Source organism: Notolabrus celidotus, chromosome 20 (assembly GCF_009762535.1).
Source record: "Notolabrus celidotus isolate fNotCel1 chromosome 20, fNotCel1.pri, whole genome shotgun sequence".
Classification (NCBI taxonomy): domain Eukaryota; kingdom Metazoa; phylum Chordata; class Actinopteri; order Labriformes; family Labridae; genus Notolabrus; species Notolabrus celidotus.
In genome coordinates, this window is record NC_048291.1 from 1450464 (window position 1) to 1469333 (window position 18870).

Below are 18870 nucleotides of genomic sequence, written 5' to 3' on the forward strand. Positions count from 1 at the left end.
CTCCTCGCTGCTGTTCGAGGTGTTAAGTTCCATGATCAAGTTTTCAGTTTGTGAAATCAGTTTGTTTTCCTGTCAGGAGGAGACGGAGGACCTCACAAACCTCAGGCTGTCAGATATCAGTGAGACGATCAGCCGGTCCTCCTGAAGAAGGTTTTTATAAGCAGGTTAAGATCTGCTCAGCATCATCAGGACTTACAAAGAAACCCTGCTTGAATCATTTCATCCTTTTCTTCATTATTGTTGTTTTATATAACTGTAGAATTAGTGAGCACTCAGGCTGCAGAATACAAAGAGAACACTAAGAAACACTGACACCAAGGATTTATTCAGTTTTGCTTCCAGTGTACTTTTATAAGTTTAGAATAGTTGGATATTATAACTCATTATAAATATTTTGTTGCATTCTGGTTTTCAATCAATTTTATAAACTTAACATTTTCCCCAAATATTCTGCTGCCATGATGCAGAGGACCGACGGCCTGTGAACACACGTGCAAATTACGTTACGTAGCTTTAGGATGTGCTGCATAGCATCTGTATACGTTACATTATATTACATTACCCTGCATCACTTCAATCACATCGTACAGTAACATCGTAAAGAATCACATCGTACAGTTACACATCGTAAAGAAACACATCGTACAGTAACATCGTAAAGAATCACATCGTACAGTAACATCGTAAAGAAACACATCGTACAGTAACACATCGTAAAGAAACACGTCGTACAGTTACACATCGTAAAGAAACACATCGTACAGTAACATCGTAAAGAAACACATCGTACAGTAACATCGTAAAGAAACACATCGTACAGTAACACATCGTAAAGAAACACATCGTACAGTAACACATCGTGTTTCTTTACGATGTGTTACTTCCCGATGTGTTACTTCCCGATGTGTTACTTTACGGTGTGTTACTTTACGATGTGTAACTGTACGATGTGTCACTTTACGATGTGTTACTTTACGATGTGTTACTTTCCGATGTGTAACTGTACGATGTGTCACTTTCCGATGTGTTACTTTACGATGTGTAACTGTACGATGTGTTACTTTACGATGTGTAACTGTACGATGTGTCACTTTCCGATGTGTTACTTTACGATGTGTAACTGTACGATGTGTTACTTTCCGATGTGTCACTTTACGATGTGTTACTTTACGATGTTTTACTTCCCGATGTGTTACTTTCCGATGTGTTTCTTTACGATGTGTTACTTCCCAATGTGTTACTTCCCGATGTGTTACTTCCCGATGTGTCACTTTACGATGTGTTACTTCCCAATGTGTTACTTCCCGATGTGTTACTTTCCGATGTGTTACTTTCCGATGTGTTACTTTCCGATGTGTTACTTTCCGATGTGTTACTTTACAATGTGTTACTTTACAATGTGTTACTTTATGTTACTTCACGATGTGTCACTTTACGATGTGTTATTTTCCGATGTGTTACTTTAAAATGTGTTACTTTACGATGTGTTACTTTACGATGTGTTACTTTACGATGTTTCACTTTAAGATGTTTCACTTTACTTGACTTACAAGTAAAGTTGCAACTTTGCGTTGCTTTACTTTGCGTTGCTTTACTTTACGTTGCGTGACTTTACGTTACGTGACTTTACGTTACGTGACTTTACGTTGTGTTACTCAGCTTTAGGTTACTATAAATTTGCGTTCCTTTACGTGGCTTTACTTTACGTTACAATATGTTTATGTTATGTTACGTTGAATTACGTTCCTTAACTTTATTTTTATGTTATGTTACGTTGGATTAATTTACATTAAACCATATTCTATTACATTAGTTTACATTACGTCATTCTTAAATATGTTGCATTAAGTTATTTAACGTTACTTTATGTTGTGTTATGTTGCATTTAGTTGCATTTTAAAGCCTCAATATTAAGTCTTAAAACATGTGTCCAATCTGCTCTGCATTGATTCCAGCTGGACTTTATTTGGACTTTGAATCCATCTGAAGTTAAACGGTCCTGTGAATTCATGTGATAATCTTTTTAATGGTCCCTCTCTGACCGCCTGTGTTCTCTCTCCTCTGTCAGGTTACCATCACAGCCTCCCGTCGTCCCCGTACTCCACCGGTCCTGAGGGTCAAAGGTTGCCGTCATCCGGCGCGTTGTCGACAGAGTTCCTGAACCAGGGCGCCCCTGTTAAGATCCTGCTGCTGGTGTGTAACGCTGCAGGAGCCGGCCAGCAGACTGTGAGGTAATTATATCAATTGATTCTTTGCAGATCCAACAGTGCTGGTCTGATAATAACTTAGCAACAGTAACAAGGCGAGGGAACAGTGTGGTTTGTGTTCCTCTGCATGTGTGAAGGTTTGTGTGTTTGAGCTGTCATAATAACAGTGATTCTCTGGAAGTCAAGAGCTCAGAAGACGGCGTCTATTTTTAGCTTTAACACAATAAGATGAAGAGAAATCTGGGTTTGATCTGAAAGAAGTGATTACTACCCACGATAGAAACCCAGCCTTAAATCCACGAGGCCGGTTCTTTTCTAACAGCATCAGGTTCTGAAAATACCTGTTCAGTCCGGACCGTCCGCCCTGTTGGAGCTGCTGCTGGTTTCACCATGGCAGATGTGAGCTCTACTTACATTCTCTCAGTCCAAATCCCATCTAACCTCGCTCTGCTGAAGCAAGTCAAGGTCATGTTTGCTCCCTGTTATAGAAAGGACTTGGGTCTCGCTGTGAGATGAGCTTCAGATCAATGGACTGAGCTCTCGGACACCTGGCATGATATAGAGATCAAACATTCATCTCCCTGACGAATGTGCAGAGAGATCAATACGGGAGAGCTCGCCAGCTCGGCTGTGGGAAAGTCCAGTCCCGTCCTGGTGTCAGTTTCTCCTTCAAATGCCTCACCGTCGTCCATCAACCCTCCCACCTCTCTGGTTCTCTCATCAGATGACAGCTGGAGGACTCGTCTCTGCCAAGAAAATGACATTGGACTCACTTAGTTTTTTCTCGCTCTGGTTGTCTTTCAGAAATGCCTCACAGGTGCATTTCTGAAATCAGCAAAGTGTGAACGCTCTCGGTTTCTTGTTTTTAAGAGCCGGGATTTTAGAGCAAGCACAGCAGTAAGATTTTAAACGTGCTGACAGGAGTATTTAACCCGATGTGGAATAATACATATGCCTCAGATATACCGACTTCCTAACAAAGATATAACTGTACTCTAAACTGTGAGGTCAAGCTCATACCCTTTCTCTGATTGTGTATCCCTCTTTATGTTACTGCAGTATTAAACAGAGCACATTACATAGTGTCCTCATGACATGCAGGCCTGATCATTATTCATACTCTGGTCCTCACTGCCACCAGATCGGTGTCAGATAATCTGATATAGCATGCTGAAAAGAAGAGCCTTTGTTTACACTGTCCACTGAAAATAATTACTGTGAGTAATATACTTCACACCTCAGGAAGCGGGTTAATATCTCTTTGTTTGATAGTACACACACTGACAGACGGAGGCTGCAGAAAGATGAACATGCGAGGTATCAACCACAATTCACAATGCATCTTAAATATGAACACATTTCAGTTGTAACATTCAGTGTAACATCTATAAAATGTATATAATTATCAACTTAAAAATGTTTGAAAGTAATGATTGACACATATTCATCATCATAGTAACACTTATCAAATAAACACATATATAATTTAGGGACCTGTGTCCAATGAGGGCCTGTGTCCACTGGGGGCCTGTTCCCACTGATGTCATGTATTCACTGAGGGCCTGCGTCCACTGATGGCTTATGTCCACATGAGGGTCTGTGTCCACTAAGGGCCTGTGTCTTCAAATGGCCCCGAGGGAGTATATCCACTGATGTAATGTAGCCTGTGTCTACTTGAGGCATTTATCCACTGAGGGCATGTATCCACTTTGGTTTTGTGTTCCCTGAGGGCCTGTGTCCACTCGAGGGCATTTGTCCACTGAGGGCCCGTGTCCACTGGGGGAACATGTCCTCTGAGGGCCTTTTTCCACTTGATGGCATGTGTCCACTTGAAGGCCTATATCTACTGAGGGTCTTTATCCACAGTGCCTGTATCCACTAAGGGCCCATGTCCACCGAGGGCCTGTGTCTCCTGAGGGCCTGTGTCCACAGAAGGTCTTTGTACACTGAGGGCCTGTGTCCACTGAGTGCCTATGTCCACCTGAAGGCCTGTGTCCACTTGAGGACCTGTGTCCAATGAGGGCCTGTGTACACTGAGCATTCATGTCTCTACTTGAGGACCTGTGTCCACTGGAGGAACGTGTCCTCTGAGGGCCTTTTTCCACTGAGGGCCCGTGTCCACTGACAGCTTGTGTTCCCTGAGGGCCTATGTCCTCTAAGGGCCTTGTCAACTAAGGGCCCATGTCCACTGAAGGCCTGTGTCCACTGAGCATTCATGTCTCTACTTGAGGGCCTGTGTCAACTGAGGACCTGTATCCACTGAAGGCCTTTCTCTACTTGATGGCCTATGTCCACTGACAGCCTGTGTCCACTTGTAGGCCTATGTCCACTGGGGGCCTGTTTCCACTTACGGCATGTGTCCACTGATGGCTTGCGTCCCCTGAGGGCCTATGTCCCCTGAGGGCCTTGTCCACTAAGGGCCCATGTCCACTGAAGGTTTTTGTCTACTGATTATTTTAATAAGCTCACAGAGCAATTTAAAACAGCTTTATCTTGAGCCCTGCAAGTGCAGAAAATGCTGTCGGTGGACACGGGCGCTTGTGGTTGTGTTGTTTCTTTGATTTAGTTAAATGTTCTTCTGTTTTGTCTCTTGTAAGTTAAACTCATTTTCACTTTGCTCTAATACAGTTTTCTCCTGTTTCTTGGTACAGATTGTCTCTCCCCCTGTGTCATGTCATGCTCCCTGCAGCCACCACAGGACATTAATGGTTACCATCTTGAGCAGTGATCCATTGTAATGTAGTCTAAGGATCTCTACGGTACCTTTCTGAGGGAGAATTGCACATTTGTTAGTTTTCCTGTTTGGTTTCAGTGTCTTTAAGAGAAACAGTAAACATGAGAGATAAACAAAAGGAAATATTCCTGCTAACAATAAAACAAAGCTTCTGTTTCATTCATTACGCTCCTGCTGATTAATCTACGCTTTCATAGCACCCTGCAGTCATTTTGTCAGAGCCTGTGTGAGTCTTTGTTTTCCTCTCTGTGCACATGTACGTGACGTGTTTTCATACTAATAAACCTCAAGCATACAATGGAGGGCTGCCCTCAATTAAATATGTGTTATAAAGACTGCAGCTATCATTTCAGAGAGAGGGTCGTCCCCTTCTTCAGCAGCTTATTATCGCTCCATGTCCCTCCATAGATACTCCGTAATGAGAATCCTTCTCCAACGCTGATAGTGTTAATACGTGATTATTTACATTACAATGGGATAAAGAGACACGTGAGCTGGGCAGTGTATGTGGAGCAGCTGTAAGGGGGTTTATATGAGCTGGGATTTAAAGGTTCTTTCTCTGTTCCTGATTAAGGTTTGGACCTCCGTTCCTAATGAGAGAGGACCGGTCTATTTCCTGGGACCAGCTGCAGCAGAGCATCCTCAGCAAACTGTATTACCTGATGATCAACGGAGCTCAGGCGCAGGTACGTTATGGCTAATGATAAAACGACAACGCATCAATGTGAGGAATACAGTATTTTCATTTCCACAGAACTAAGGGAAGGTGCAGACCCTTTAGCTATTTGAATAAATGTCTTGTGGTGAAACTCTTCCTGCCGAATGATGCAACAACCGCCAATATAGTGACAACAATTAGATTTTAAACTCAAGTAAATTATCAAGTAATATAAAACACATTATAAATAAGAAAAATACTTTGTGAGACATTTGAAGTAGTGATTAGAATTGAGATCAAGTTTAAGAGTCTACAGTAACTCCTAGGTTGCTTGGACGGACTGTCAGACTCTACTTTGTGCTGTACAGCAAAACAAGTAGAATATCATGAAGTGACTAGCAAAAGAGAGATTAGAGAGGAAGAGGTCTGTTTGTCTGGTGAGACACATATATAGTTGTGTATCATCTGCATAACAGTGATTTTAAACATTGTTAAAACCAACTATTTAACCAAGAAGGAGCACACATAAAGAGAAATGGATAGGACCCAGAATACTTCCCTGAGGAACCCCAAATTCAAGTCAAACGTCTAAAAGACTTGACTTTAAAGTTCTATTGAAGTGTTTCATCAGCTTAATGGTGGTATTTGCCTTTTTGATGGCTTATTATTTTACAATATTGAGCATATATAAAGGGGAAAAATTTGATGACAACGAATGCTTCCTTGAGGAACCCGATATTTCAGGTCAATTGATCCAAGAATAAAAGAGGAGACAGAAAAATGTGTGTATCCTCAGCATAAAGATGGTATCTGAAGACTAATTGTTTCACCAAAAACAGGAGTATGTTATAAACAGAGATGACTGAAATTGGTTCCCTAAGAGACTCCATGTTTAAAGTGAAATATCCCCAGAAAACAGTAAAACCAGAGAAATATATCAGAGTATTGTCAGCGTAATTATTGAGGATCCATAACGAACCAAGGGAGAAGACTCAGATTGCATTTTCAAAGTCCATCATCACCTGAAAAAGATGTTACTGTATGTATAGTTGTGTCATCAGCATGACAGGGAGATACGTCACTATTCTGATGATTTACTAAGATTGAGCATGTGCAGAGAAAGGACCTAGAAGAGATTTCTGAGGAACTCTGCTTTCAAGTGGAATGTCCAAAAGACTTGACTTAAAGTTATATATATATATATACTGTATATACAACATTTAGGTTATGTAATCAAGAAAAGGCAGAGGACCTAGAAGGCTTCCCTGAGGGACGCCATATTTCATATTTCAAAAGAGTCGCCTGAACAAACAGAAATGTATCAACTTTAATGAAAAAGTTTCAGTGCTGTGATTGGATAACCAGCCTGACTGGAATCTATGAAGGGTCACTTTTCAGATTGGTAAGAGTCAAATCCAATATTTTCAGCAACCTAGTGAAAGAATGGATGGTTTTAAGACAGGCCTCCAATTAGTAATGTGTAGTTATTCACAGATATGACGGATATTGGACCTGGTAATGAATTTGTTGAGTTTGCTTGTTTTGAGGCTGAGATGTCGACCGTCTGGTGATATAAGGGCTAAAGTCTGATCATTCTAACTCCAGCCACTGTAATTCAGCAACTTCAATACCCCCCTCTACTTACTTAATGCTTTATGTTTTATTTACTGCACATAAAGGAAACTGCTTGGCTAGACTTGCCTTTCAGCCCGCTGTGATAAATCAGCGGTAATTGTTCCACAATGCTTGTAAAACTTACATTTAATGGCCGGTCGTGTGGGCGGGCTTGTTTTTTAAGCACCGGCTGGAGGCAGAGAGGGGGACACAGCTCCCTCCTGCTGTGCTGGTTGGCACACCTGTTCCAGGACAGGTTTATTGGCTCAGGACGGAGCGGAGCGTGCCCACACATGGCCGCTGTGTGGTACAGGTGGGAGAGCTCAAAACGCCAGCTGGAGGCAGAGAGGAGGCTGTTTCCTCTCACTGCAGTTACTCCTGCTCTGGAGCAGAGTCGGGTGAGCCGGCTTGAGACACACACGTCCGTTCTCTCTCATCATTCTGACCGTTTGTGTTCTCATGTGGGTTTAAAAGAGTAAAGGAACTCCACAAAAACACCTTTTGAAAATGTGTCTGTTTGGTGGATATCGCTGCCTCTCCTCCTGGAGAGCATCGTTTGGAGCCACTTCAGCGACTCTGTCACACGGTCAAGCTTCCCCAGGGGACAGTGTGTTTGTCCACCCATCTTCAAGAGCTATTGGCCAGTCTCTACTCACCTTTACTGCCTTTATTAAACGTAAACATTCAGCTTTGTCTTTTAAGTTTGAGCTATTTTCAGTTGAGACACTTCACCAGAATTTAGCCAAAATACACAGGATGGAAAAACTACAGGAGCTGCTGTTTAAAATCGACCAAAAGTGTGTAAAGAAGTCTACAGCTTATGAAGTTTGAGGCTTTAAAGCCTTTAAAAGTTTCACCAAAGCTTTGAAGTTTATCCAGAATACGGTTAAGGATCATTTAACGGCAGTGGTCGGTACCTTTAAGAACTTCAGAGCACAATTTGGTGCAACAGATGGGATGTACTGCCATCAGATTATGGTGTGCATGGTAATGGTGTCCAGCACTCACCAACAAAACGTACACCTACACCTCAGAGGACTACTTTGTTGTGAGTGCTTGACTTTTGCTAGTTTTGGTCTCTGCTAATCCCAAAGTTAGCTCCCTGACCTCTTCATTATTCCCTGATATACACAGTATGCATACCTGTGATGATACAGAGTCAGAGTAAGGAGAAGGTTTGACGTGCTGTAACGTTCCTGGCTGGATTCAAACGGACACAGTGGTTATTCTCAGCCTTAATCCTCAATAATGTTAAAATATTAAACCTCATTTTTCATGATTTTTAGATTTCTTTTCCATCCATTATGTTAAAACATGATTAATTAATGTGATGAAACAATGACATCTGAAGCTTTTAATCATTTTACATCAAGGTCACTCTATGAGCTCTTAAAAAAACAGGCTGTCATCAGTCTTATAGGACGACCATGGCATCCATTGGTGAGGCTCCTTATTGCTCCTCTTTTAAATCCACTTCTTCTGGAAAAGCGATGACAAGTTTTATTATATTTTTTACATAATGTGAAACCTTAGTGGAAACGTCCTTTCACTAACCCACTTTTTTATTTATTTATTTTATTTTAATTTGTATTCCAAATGTATGGATGAATCTGTGTCCTTGTGTCACCTCTAATTATCTTAATGTTTTATTTTATATCATTTTATAAAACATCCTTGATTATAAGTGAATAGTTTGTGTTTGATAGTGATGTCATCTGCTGTGAAAAATTCCCAAAAATAATAGATTTTGAAAAAGTGCAATATAAGCAGAGACAGCCTGTAGTATGTATAGTGAGCGGCTGGTTATGCAAAAATGGAATCCCCACACGTTGAGTCTGACGTTGTTAGGCAGGCTTTGACCAAGCGGCAACCTCCGGTCTTAAAATATGAAGCCCATTTGGAAGTGTTAAAAACCGCAGTTCTGGGGCGCTGGTGGCCTAGCGGTCTAAGCACCCCACGTACAGAGGCTACAGTCCTCGTCGCAGGGGTCGCCGACTCCCCCACTCTCTACTTCCCACATATCCTGTCTCTCTTCAGCTGTCCTATAAAATAAAGACAAAAAAGGCCAAAAAATAGAACTTTAAAAAAAAATAAACTGCAGTTCCTGGAGCATCCACTAGAGGCTGGCTGCAGAAACACCAGAAACCACATACACACCCATTCATAAGAGACGATCTGTACAGATCTCTATCGGCACACACTGAAGGGGGGGATTTATTATAACTCGTTATTTTTTAAGATATTAAACTTACGAGTTTTGCCCAAATAAGGGCGTGGCTGACTTGATTGACAGGCGGGAACACTGTAGCTGTTAGCGAGGAGGCTAAAGCCCTGCCTCTTTACCTCACAGTAGCTCCACAGATGTTAGGTTGAGTCAGCATTTCCAATATGGCACCCGCCGACGCTTCAGGAACAGACTGGTGACGTCCATTATTTATACAGGATATGGCTTTGACCAATCAGAGTCAAGTATTTAAGACGACCAGGTAATCGGTTTGACTCTGACTCATCAGTCCTCCGGTAATGGGTACGATAAAGGATGTTGGCTCAGGATGTAATGACGCAAATCCAAACTACAGTGATGATATGGAAGAACCCCTCCTGGCCTTTGGTGCCGTACCTATTATTTGGTGTAACTCTGTGTGTCTCTTCGGAGGCAGCAGACCCACAGATACAGTAAAAAGTTATATAGAGCACCAGCTTGCTGCATATGACTCAGTGTTCTTTCAGAAGAGCCAGGAGAGCCAGGAGAGAGAGAGGAAGAGAGGAGTCAGGTGCAACATTTTCAGAAACTCAGCTGGAAATCTGAAGTCTCCTTCGTACCCCATGCTGTCAGCTATTTAATTAAAACCAGCCTTGTACAGTATAATCAGTTTGCTGGAGCACCAGCTCTGCCAGGAGAAGGAGCGACGCTCAGAGCAGATGTTTGCTCTTCATCTCCTCGGCTCAACAGAATCAGTCGTTTTTCCTGAATCCATGAATTACACTCCGGAGTGGAGTCTAATTTTAGCCGCAGAAAAGAAACAAAAACAAAAGACGCGGACGCTTTGACAGCCATTTTTCCTGCTGTCGACTTCACTTGACATCTTAATTCAAGCGTTCACAGAGTGATGCTCTGCACGCTGGTGGCTGCACATTAATCTACAGTGCTTATATTAACAGGGAGAGGAGCTTCTTCACACGGTCACACCTTCCCTGGCTTTAGGAGGAAGACAATAACATGTACAGCGGGCAGCGTTTTAACAAGGACAGATAAACAGGGGGATTATTATCCTGCATGTTGCATACACTTAAATATAAATCCCTCCATGCACACACACACACACACACACACACACACACACAGAGACAGAGAGACTGCTTACAGTAACAACATAATGAAAGCCTGTGTTCTTTGCATGGGCAGTAATTGGAGATCTTTTGCGCTGTCAGGCACAAACAATGCCACAAACTTCCCCCCACACACACACCGCCCTCGCTGAACACACACAGTGATTAACCTTGGTCCAAAGCATGACCAAGGACTTTCCCAGGGAGAGGAAACATCACACACACACACACCCCCCTCGGAAGAGAAGCTCTAATGACCTCCTGTTCTGTGCGCACACACACACACACACACAGCAGTGACACAGGCAGACCTTCACTTCCAGTTTTTACAGATAGATATGGGATGGACTTCTCTGTCAGCCTCTTTGGGTGGTCGTCACATGTAAACAGGAGTGAGCCTGTAATGAAAAGACAACAGATTTGATGTTTACTTGTCATCTGGCATTGCAGAGCTTTTTTTTTAGCTTTTGATTGAAGTGGAGTTCTCTGGAAGTAACAGAGATCACCTCAGCACCACGGGGAAGTTTGATATCTGCAGCGTGTAAAAGCACATGATAATGGAGTCTTTGTCTCACGGCTCTGCAGCTGACTGACACACTAATACTGGAAATAGTAACGTAGATTGCATACATGAGGCAGTTACTCAGATGGATTATGTAACTCCCCCCCCTCAGGGTTTTAGATTCCAGTGGGTTCATGTGTTCAGAATATCAATATCGCTGTGTGCTTTGGTGCGATCCACGTCATCAGAGATCTCCTGCAGGATCAAACTTTCCTCCCAGGACTCAGAGCATGTGTTTGTGTTTGAGCTCTCACACCAGGCTCCTGTACTACAAGAGGAGATCAACTTCATTCCTAAAGACACCCCCAATCTCACAGTAATAAAAGTCTACTTAAAAGGAGGCAGATAAAAAAACACAAGACCCATGTTTGACCTTTCTTTGTTATTCTCATCGGCTGCTCTGCCCACCAGAGAACGATTTGAGAGACTCCTCTGATTTTCTACAGTATTATTATTTTTTATTGCAGGTTAATCCTTAAAATGCTAAAAAAAAAAGGAAACAATATTGCTTCAAAGTCCCAAAATCAGGCCTGCATTTCATGGTGACCCACTTTGTTCTCCTCCGTCCGGCTTCATACAAACACATACATGCATTTTTACAGCCTCTCAGTTTCCATGCTGTGATCTGATGCTACCATAATGAATGTGCTGCATATTGCACTATGTCAGGTACTACTATCACTGCCACAGAGACCTGTTCGTCTTCCTTGGTTTGCACAATACAGTACCATCTGTGGCAATGTAGAACATTACCGCCCAACCCCAGTGTTTTCTGTCCTATTATTCTTTGTATCTGTGTGTGTTGTTTTTTGTATTGTCATATGTGTTGAAAACTCAATACAAATATTTGAAATAAAAAAACTTGGCGAGCGCTCCAGGAGAACAAACCAAGCTAAAAGTTTCTTATAATAAACTGTAAATATGATTAAAAAGTGATAACACGTACCTGATGCTGTTTTGGGGTCGTGAACAGTTTTTAAAGAAGACTTTATGATGAGGGTCAAAGTCAAATCACTGATCTGCTTTTCAGGATACCAGTCGACCAAAAACTAATAAAACTCATTTAACCAACTTCACTAAAAGACTTAAGAACCACTTTAAGGATCTGAACCTTTCAAAATAAAAGGAGGACGAGGGAAAAGCTGTAACTGACTAAACTTGTAGTATTTGAGGAGAGGATCCTTGACCCCACGTCTTTACAGATTGTATCGTTCTTTAATTTCAGAACCACCGAGTGCTGTTCAACATCCGAGTGGTGGGAGGGTCAGCGTTTTACAGCTACCTGTCGCCTCAGGACGGGCGCCCGCTCTACCACCCTGCCGTGGACAGGTGAGGCTCTCTGAGGTTATTCTAAAGGATGATGATGTCCCACAGTGAGACCAGTACCCTGATGGTTCTGGTCTGATAATCTCAATGATCATGCAAGCTTTCTTGACGTTGCATTTTTCTGATGTAGACTTAAAGAAGATTAGATTATCCTTAATATGATGTTTTGTTATAGAGTTATGATGATTATGGTCAAATGTTCCCTGAAGTCACCCTGTGTTCTCATAAAGCCTTCAGATCTGATGTAATGTGATTAGTTTTAATGTGATTTAAGTTAAAGACTGAGACGTCCTCTGTAGTATTGCTGATGAACGGGGACCTTTATGTACAGAAGCTTTCATTTCTTCTCTTGCTTCATCCCTCACTCTCAAACTGTTAGAGTTAGACAGTTCTGATTTTCCAGCGTTGCCTGAAAGCTGCAGATCGTTTTCCCTTTTCATAACTGCTTCCATTCGAAGAGGTGATTGGCTTTTTCTAAGAGGTCTTTTGAAAGGACTTGGATTTGTGCAGCTGCTCAGAACAGTTCATTCAGTGGCTGAATGATGCTGATGGGACAAGTGCTCTTAAAAATCCTTTCAAACACAAATGTGCTGCGAGCTCGATCTCTGAAAACTAATGTGATGACAGAGGTTCAACTCTGATGATCCAGAAATATGTGCAGGTCTGAAGTCAGTCCACATGAGACAGGACCAGGACCAGGAGGCAATGTTTCCCTGATCAATCAATGCACCAAATCCCAACAAACGTTCTCCTCAGACTCTCTCCAAACAGAGCCGGTCTAGACCGTACTCTATGTTCTATTATCAACAAAGACCCAACATCAAGACCGGATCAGATCCAGTCCCATCTTCCAGACAGGACTCAGTCTGATCTCATCTTAATCCACCATGAGCAGAGCACTTTGCAGCATTTAGCAAGTTACAGTGGCAAGGACAAACTTCCTTTAACAGGCAGAAACCTCCAGCAGGACCAGACTCATGTTAGACACACATCTGCTGAGACCGTGTTGGAGAGAGGGATAGAGGGAGATGAAGAGAGAGAGAGAGAGAGAGAGAGAGAGAGAGAGAGAGAGAGAGAGAGAGAGAGAGAGAGAGAGAGAGAGAGAGAGAGAGAGAGAGAGAGAGAGAGAGAGAGAGAGAGAGAGAGAGAGAGAGAGAGAGAGAGAGAGAGAGAGAGAGAGAGCTCAGGGACTCCAGAAAGGTCTAAGAAAAGAGAGAAGAGAGGGAGACCAGAAGAAAGAAAAAGAGGAGAAGAAATGGGGAAGGAAAGACAGAAGGAAAGGAGGGGATAAGAAAAGGAGACAAAGGAGGAAGAAACATGGAAAGAAGAAAGAGAAAGAAAGAGAGAAGTGAAGAAAGAAAGGAATGAAAGGAAAATGGAAAAAGAGAAAGAAAGAAAGGATGAATAACAGACCCCAAAAAAGGAATCTCCAGCAGAGATCCAGAGGAACCTACGAGACAAGGGAGCTCAGGGACTCCAGAAAGGTCTATGGTTAGTAACTTTAATGGGACAGGAAGAGTTAAAGTGAGAGACAGGCAGAGAGAGGAGAGAGAGGGAAAGACAGGATCCTAGTGTGTCAGTCTAAGCCTATAGCAGCATAACTAAGACCTGGTCCAAGCCTGATCCAGCTCTAACTATAAGCTTTATCAGAGGAACCTACGAGACAAGGGTTGATCTTTTTCTGTTTGTTTGTTTTTTTCAGCTTTTGAACATCGACCCGAAAAATTATGTATTCATTTAATACCAATAAAACAAAATAAATAAATACATGAACAAACTCAACTTTATTTATAAAGCACATTTCATACATACGAGCTTGTAGGAGTGCATCACATATAAACAGAGACAGAAGTTAACAGCAACAGATGCAATAATAAAAGAGCATAACTGGTTTCAGGGTGGAAATAAAAAAATCTTCAAAATTAAATATAATCATTAGAATGATCTGAATAGTGGGGCTCTGGTGGCCTAGCGGTCTAAGCGCCCCACATACAGAGGCTACAGTCCTCGTTGCAGGGGTCGCCGGTTAGATTCCCAGCTGGTCGACCATCTCCTGCATGTCTTCCCTCGCTCTCTACTCCCATTTCCTGTCTCTCTTCAGCTGTCCAATACAATAAAAGGTAAAAAGGCTGAAAATATAACATAAAATAAAAAATGAAAAAGAATAATCTCAATAAGATAATAGATAAATACCAGAAAATATAAAAATAAATAATGTATAAATATTACATTTATGTTCTTATTTATATATTATGAACAAATTAAAACAAATTAAAAATGTTAAGAGAAAATCTGATTATTTATTTATTTATTTTTGTTGTTAAGCTTCAGTTTCACTAAATAATCTTCATCAAAGATCCACATTCCTTCTCATGTCATCTGTTTTACCTGCTCAGTCTTTTAATATCTGAGTTCATCCCTCAAGCCTTCACTCCTCCATGTTATGATGCAGTGCTGACACCTAGTGTTCAAAGAGAGTTACTGCAGGCGCAGTGGTCTCTCAGTAATAAGTCAGCAGACTCTGTTCAGTTCAGTTAACTTTGTGACCTCAGTTTGACCCCTCTGCCTCTCAGAGCTCTGAAGCTGTGCGGCTCAGGAGGACCTCCACATGTGAAGCTCATCATCGAGTGGGAGCCCAGAATCAAAGACTGGTCAGTTTGATTTCCATCCCCTTCACTTAACCTGACTTCAGACTCCCTCTCCGCGTGTTAACTTTCATCTCCTCGCCTGCAGCCTGTTTGGAAACATCCGTGAGGAGGTGGTGAAGGATGCAGACAGCGTGAGGAATCAGCAGCAGCAACACGTCCAGCAGTACAGCTGCACACTGGATGAGTGCTTCCAGCTGTACACCAAAGAGGAGCAGGTCAGTCTGATGTCATTAAACCTCCGACACGCCGTCCTGGTGTCCTCTCTTTAACGTCATTTCATCATCAACAGCAGTGAGGTGCAACATCACAAAATAACCCCTGAATAATGAGCTGTCTCTTTTAATTTGTACACTTAACATCCATAATGACGGCAGTGTTTACCATTCTGCAGCAGCTGTAGTTATTAAGTAAGTTTATTTATATAGCACCTTTCAAGAGCAAAGGTCACAAAGTACTTTACATCAGAACAAAAACAAATGTCTAAAGGCAAAGCAGAGATTGCATCAAATACAAACACATTACATTAAAACAGACGGATTGAACAAACGCAGCTCTAAACAGAAAAGTCTTCAAAATAAAGGTCTTTTTAAAAATGTCCACAGTTCTCAGTTCCAGAGGGAGACTGTTCCAGAGTTTAGGACCAACAACTTGGAAAGCACGGTCTCCTTTAGGTTTAAGTCTGGTACGAGGCACAACCAGTAAACCCTGATCAGAGGACCTCAGAGTCTGGAGTTGAACGGCTTCAGCAGCTCCCTGATGTAGACTGGAGCCTGATCTTTGAGCGCTCTGTACACAACAACAAGAGTTTTAAACTGAATTCTACATTAAACTGGAAGCCAGTGCAAAGACATGAGGATCAGAGTAACATGACACCTTTCAGATGATTTTGTCAAAGGCTTACACAGCAGCGTTTTGGACCACCTGGAGGCGGTTCAGAGAAGCATTGCTAAGACATAAGAAAAGAGAGTTACAGTAATCCAACCGAGAGGACACAAAAGGTCTCAGTTTGGCCCATGTGGACCCCTAGATTGTGTAGCGCAGGTGACAAAAACCCAAGGCTTCTCCTCACCTCTGGAACAACACAGTCAGGAGCTGAGAGAAGAACTTCAGTTTTATCTGAATCCACACAATCAAGCAGGATGGACGACATGCAGACATGATGTCTTTTCATTTGTGATTTCGAGCTGAGTCTCATGAAAGGCGGCAGTAGGAGCGCCCCTGTGTCGTCTTTCTATCAGTCCATATTTGGTCGTATACTTCCTACAGTACCCTAATAAAGAGTCCTGATGGTGCTCGTGTTTCAGAGTGAGAACAGAGCTCATGAAGTCTGTCAGGTGTGCTGACTGATGACATTCTGTTACACATGTCTGCTCTTATTCTGCTGAGCAGCTGCTGTTACCTCGTGTCACCACCAGGTGGAGCTGCAGGCCTGAGGATACCCCAGCACTGTGACCACGAACTGTTCCTAAGAATATCAGACTTCTGTCATTATTAATAACATTTATAAATACTGCAGCCACACTATCAGGACTTCTGAAATCAGAAACTGTTTTCATCTTTGAGGATCTTTAAAGATTTATGGACGACCCCCTGAGAGAGAGAGAGAGAGAGAGAGAGGTTTCACTCGGACACTAAGTCTTATGTTTCACCTCCATCTTCTTCTTTCGTCTGTGTATCAGTGTTATTCTCTCTGCGATGAATACAGTTAAACTTTTAAGTTCTGTCCCTCTTCCTGTAGATCAGGGGTTCCCAAAGTGTGGGTCTGACCCCCTGGGGGGTCGCAAGACACAAATGGGGGGTCGGGGGACGTCTTCCATAATGTTCTTTTTTTTTCTAATTATCTAAAAATAGTACATTTAACCCATTATAGTAAAAAATATCAACAAGAATAGAACCTAACCTTGAAATAAAACCTTGAAAATATAAAGTGTAATGAGTTTTCTGCCTTTCTTTGTCTCCAGATGACTCTTAAGTTTAGAGTTAGTGATCAGTTAATGATCTAAAGCATCAGTAGCAGCAGGTTCATTCATAACACACAGGAAACACAGACACATGCTCATACAGGGAGGGTCATTCTCTGCAGACCAGCTGAATGAAGACACATTAAATCACTTAGAGGGACAGTGGGGGTCTTTGGAAGCTATATTTTGGGGGTCACGGCTGAAAGTTTGGGAACCCCTGCTGTAGATGTTGCTGCTTTCCTGGGACCCTGTAATTAATTTCTGTCCTCTGTAGTGGATGTCAGTCTCCGGTGGATATTTCTGGAACCTTATAATCACACTGGAGGGTCGCCAGTCTCTGGCAGTGTTATTTTTGAGGCTTCGGACTGAAAAGTTTGAGAGCCCCTGATGTATCATCCTGGCCTTTCCAATGAGTCATTATTTGTTGGCGTGTTTCAGTCACAGCAAGACTTCTGCCTTTTTAAAAAGTTCTAAAACACAAATGTAGGATTTCTTTTAAACATCTAGTTGAGATTTTTATGTAAGAAAAGCATTAAACTATCTCTACAGGCAGTTTTTAATTCATATGCATGAAGATTTAACCCCCTGACAGCGTGCTTTTTAAATGTCCTCTGAGGTGGACGTTTAAAATCATCTGAACATGTTGTAATTTGAACGCTGAGCTCTCACAGGTGTTTGAATTGGACTGAGACTGAGACAGAGAGTAGCTTCATACAGCCAGGTTATTTATAAAATACAGGTTAGGCTTGTTGGGCCAAGCAGCAACCTCAGGCTGTGAGAAATGAAACTGATCTGGATTTGATGAAGAGTGCAGTTCCGGATGCAGATTTAGTCTAATGGTTAAATAGAGCGCCCAGATAGCGGGCTGCGGCCTGGTTTTGACTCCAGCCGGCGGCCCCCTTCCAGCGTGTGATTCCCCCACACTCTCTCTCTCCTGGTTTCCAGCTCCATCCACTATCCTCTCCTCTCTATAATAAAGGAGCAAAAAGCCCCAAAATAAAACTTAGAAATAAAAAATGCAGTTCCTCGAGTGTCCACTAGAGGGTGGCTCCAAAAGCCCAGGAAACCACACACACACCCATTCAAACAAGATGACCTTTACACCATAAATAAACATGTTAGAGCCTGTGGTCTGGTCTATGGTCTGGTCTATGGTCTGGTCTGTGGTCTGGTCTATGGTCGGGTCTATGGTCTGGTCTATGGTCTATGGTCTGGTCTGTGATCTGGTCTATGGTCTATGGTCTGGTCTGTGATCTGGTCTATGGTCTGTTCTACGGTCTGGTCTATGGTCTGATCTGTGGTCTATGGTCAGTTCTGTGGTCTGGTCTGGTCTGTGGTTTGGTCTATTGTCTGGTCTATGGTCTGGTCTATGGTCTGGTCTGTGGTCTGGTCTGTGGTCTATGGTCTGGTCTGTGGTCTGGTCTATGGACTGGTGTATTGTCTGGTCTATGGTCTGGTCTATGGTCTGTTCTGTGGTCTGGTCTGTGGTCTGGTCTGTGGTCTATGGTCTGATCTGTGGTCTGGTCTGGTCTGTGGTTTGGTCTATTGTCTGGTCTATGGTCTGGTCTGTGGTCTGGTCTGTGGTCTGGTCTGTGGTCTGTTCTATGGTCTGGTCTGTGGTCTGATCTGTGGTCTGATCTGAGGTCTGTGGTCTGCTCTATGGTCTGGTCTATGGTCTGGTCTATGGTCTGGTCTATTGTCTGGTCTGTGGTCTGGTCTGTGGTCTGTTCTATGGTCTGGTCTATTGTCTGGTCTATGGTCTGGTCTGCGGTCTGATCTGTGGTCTGATCTGAGGTCTGTGGGCTGGTCTATGGTCTGGTCTATGGTCTG

The 18870-nt window shown here is 42.5% G+C and overlaps 1 protein-coding gene across 3 annotated transcripts in view; it reads left to right on the forward strand.

The window, feature by feature from the left end:
* Nucleotides 1-18870, forward strand: part of usp43b (ubiquitin specific peptidase 43b) — a 123690-nt gene that overhangs the window by 90327 nt on the left and 14493 nt on the right. For all 3 annotated transcript variants that reach the window (XM_034711471.1, XM_034711472.1, XM_034711470.1), the window contains 5 exons: nucleotides 2069-2231; nucleotides 5516-5627; nucleotides 12331-12434; nucleotides 15005-15082; nucleotides 15165-15294. In XM_034711471.1, coding sequence (XP_034567362.1) covers nucleotides 2069-2231; nucleotides 5516-5627; nucleotides 12331-12434; nucleotides 15005-15082; nucleotides 15165-15294 — 587 coding nt within the window. The remainder of the gene's footprint in view (nucleotides 1-2068; nucleotides 2232-5515; nucleotides 5628-12330; nucleotides 12435-15004; nucleotides 15083-15164; nucleotides 15295-18870) is intronic.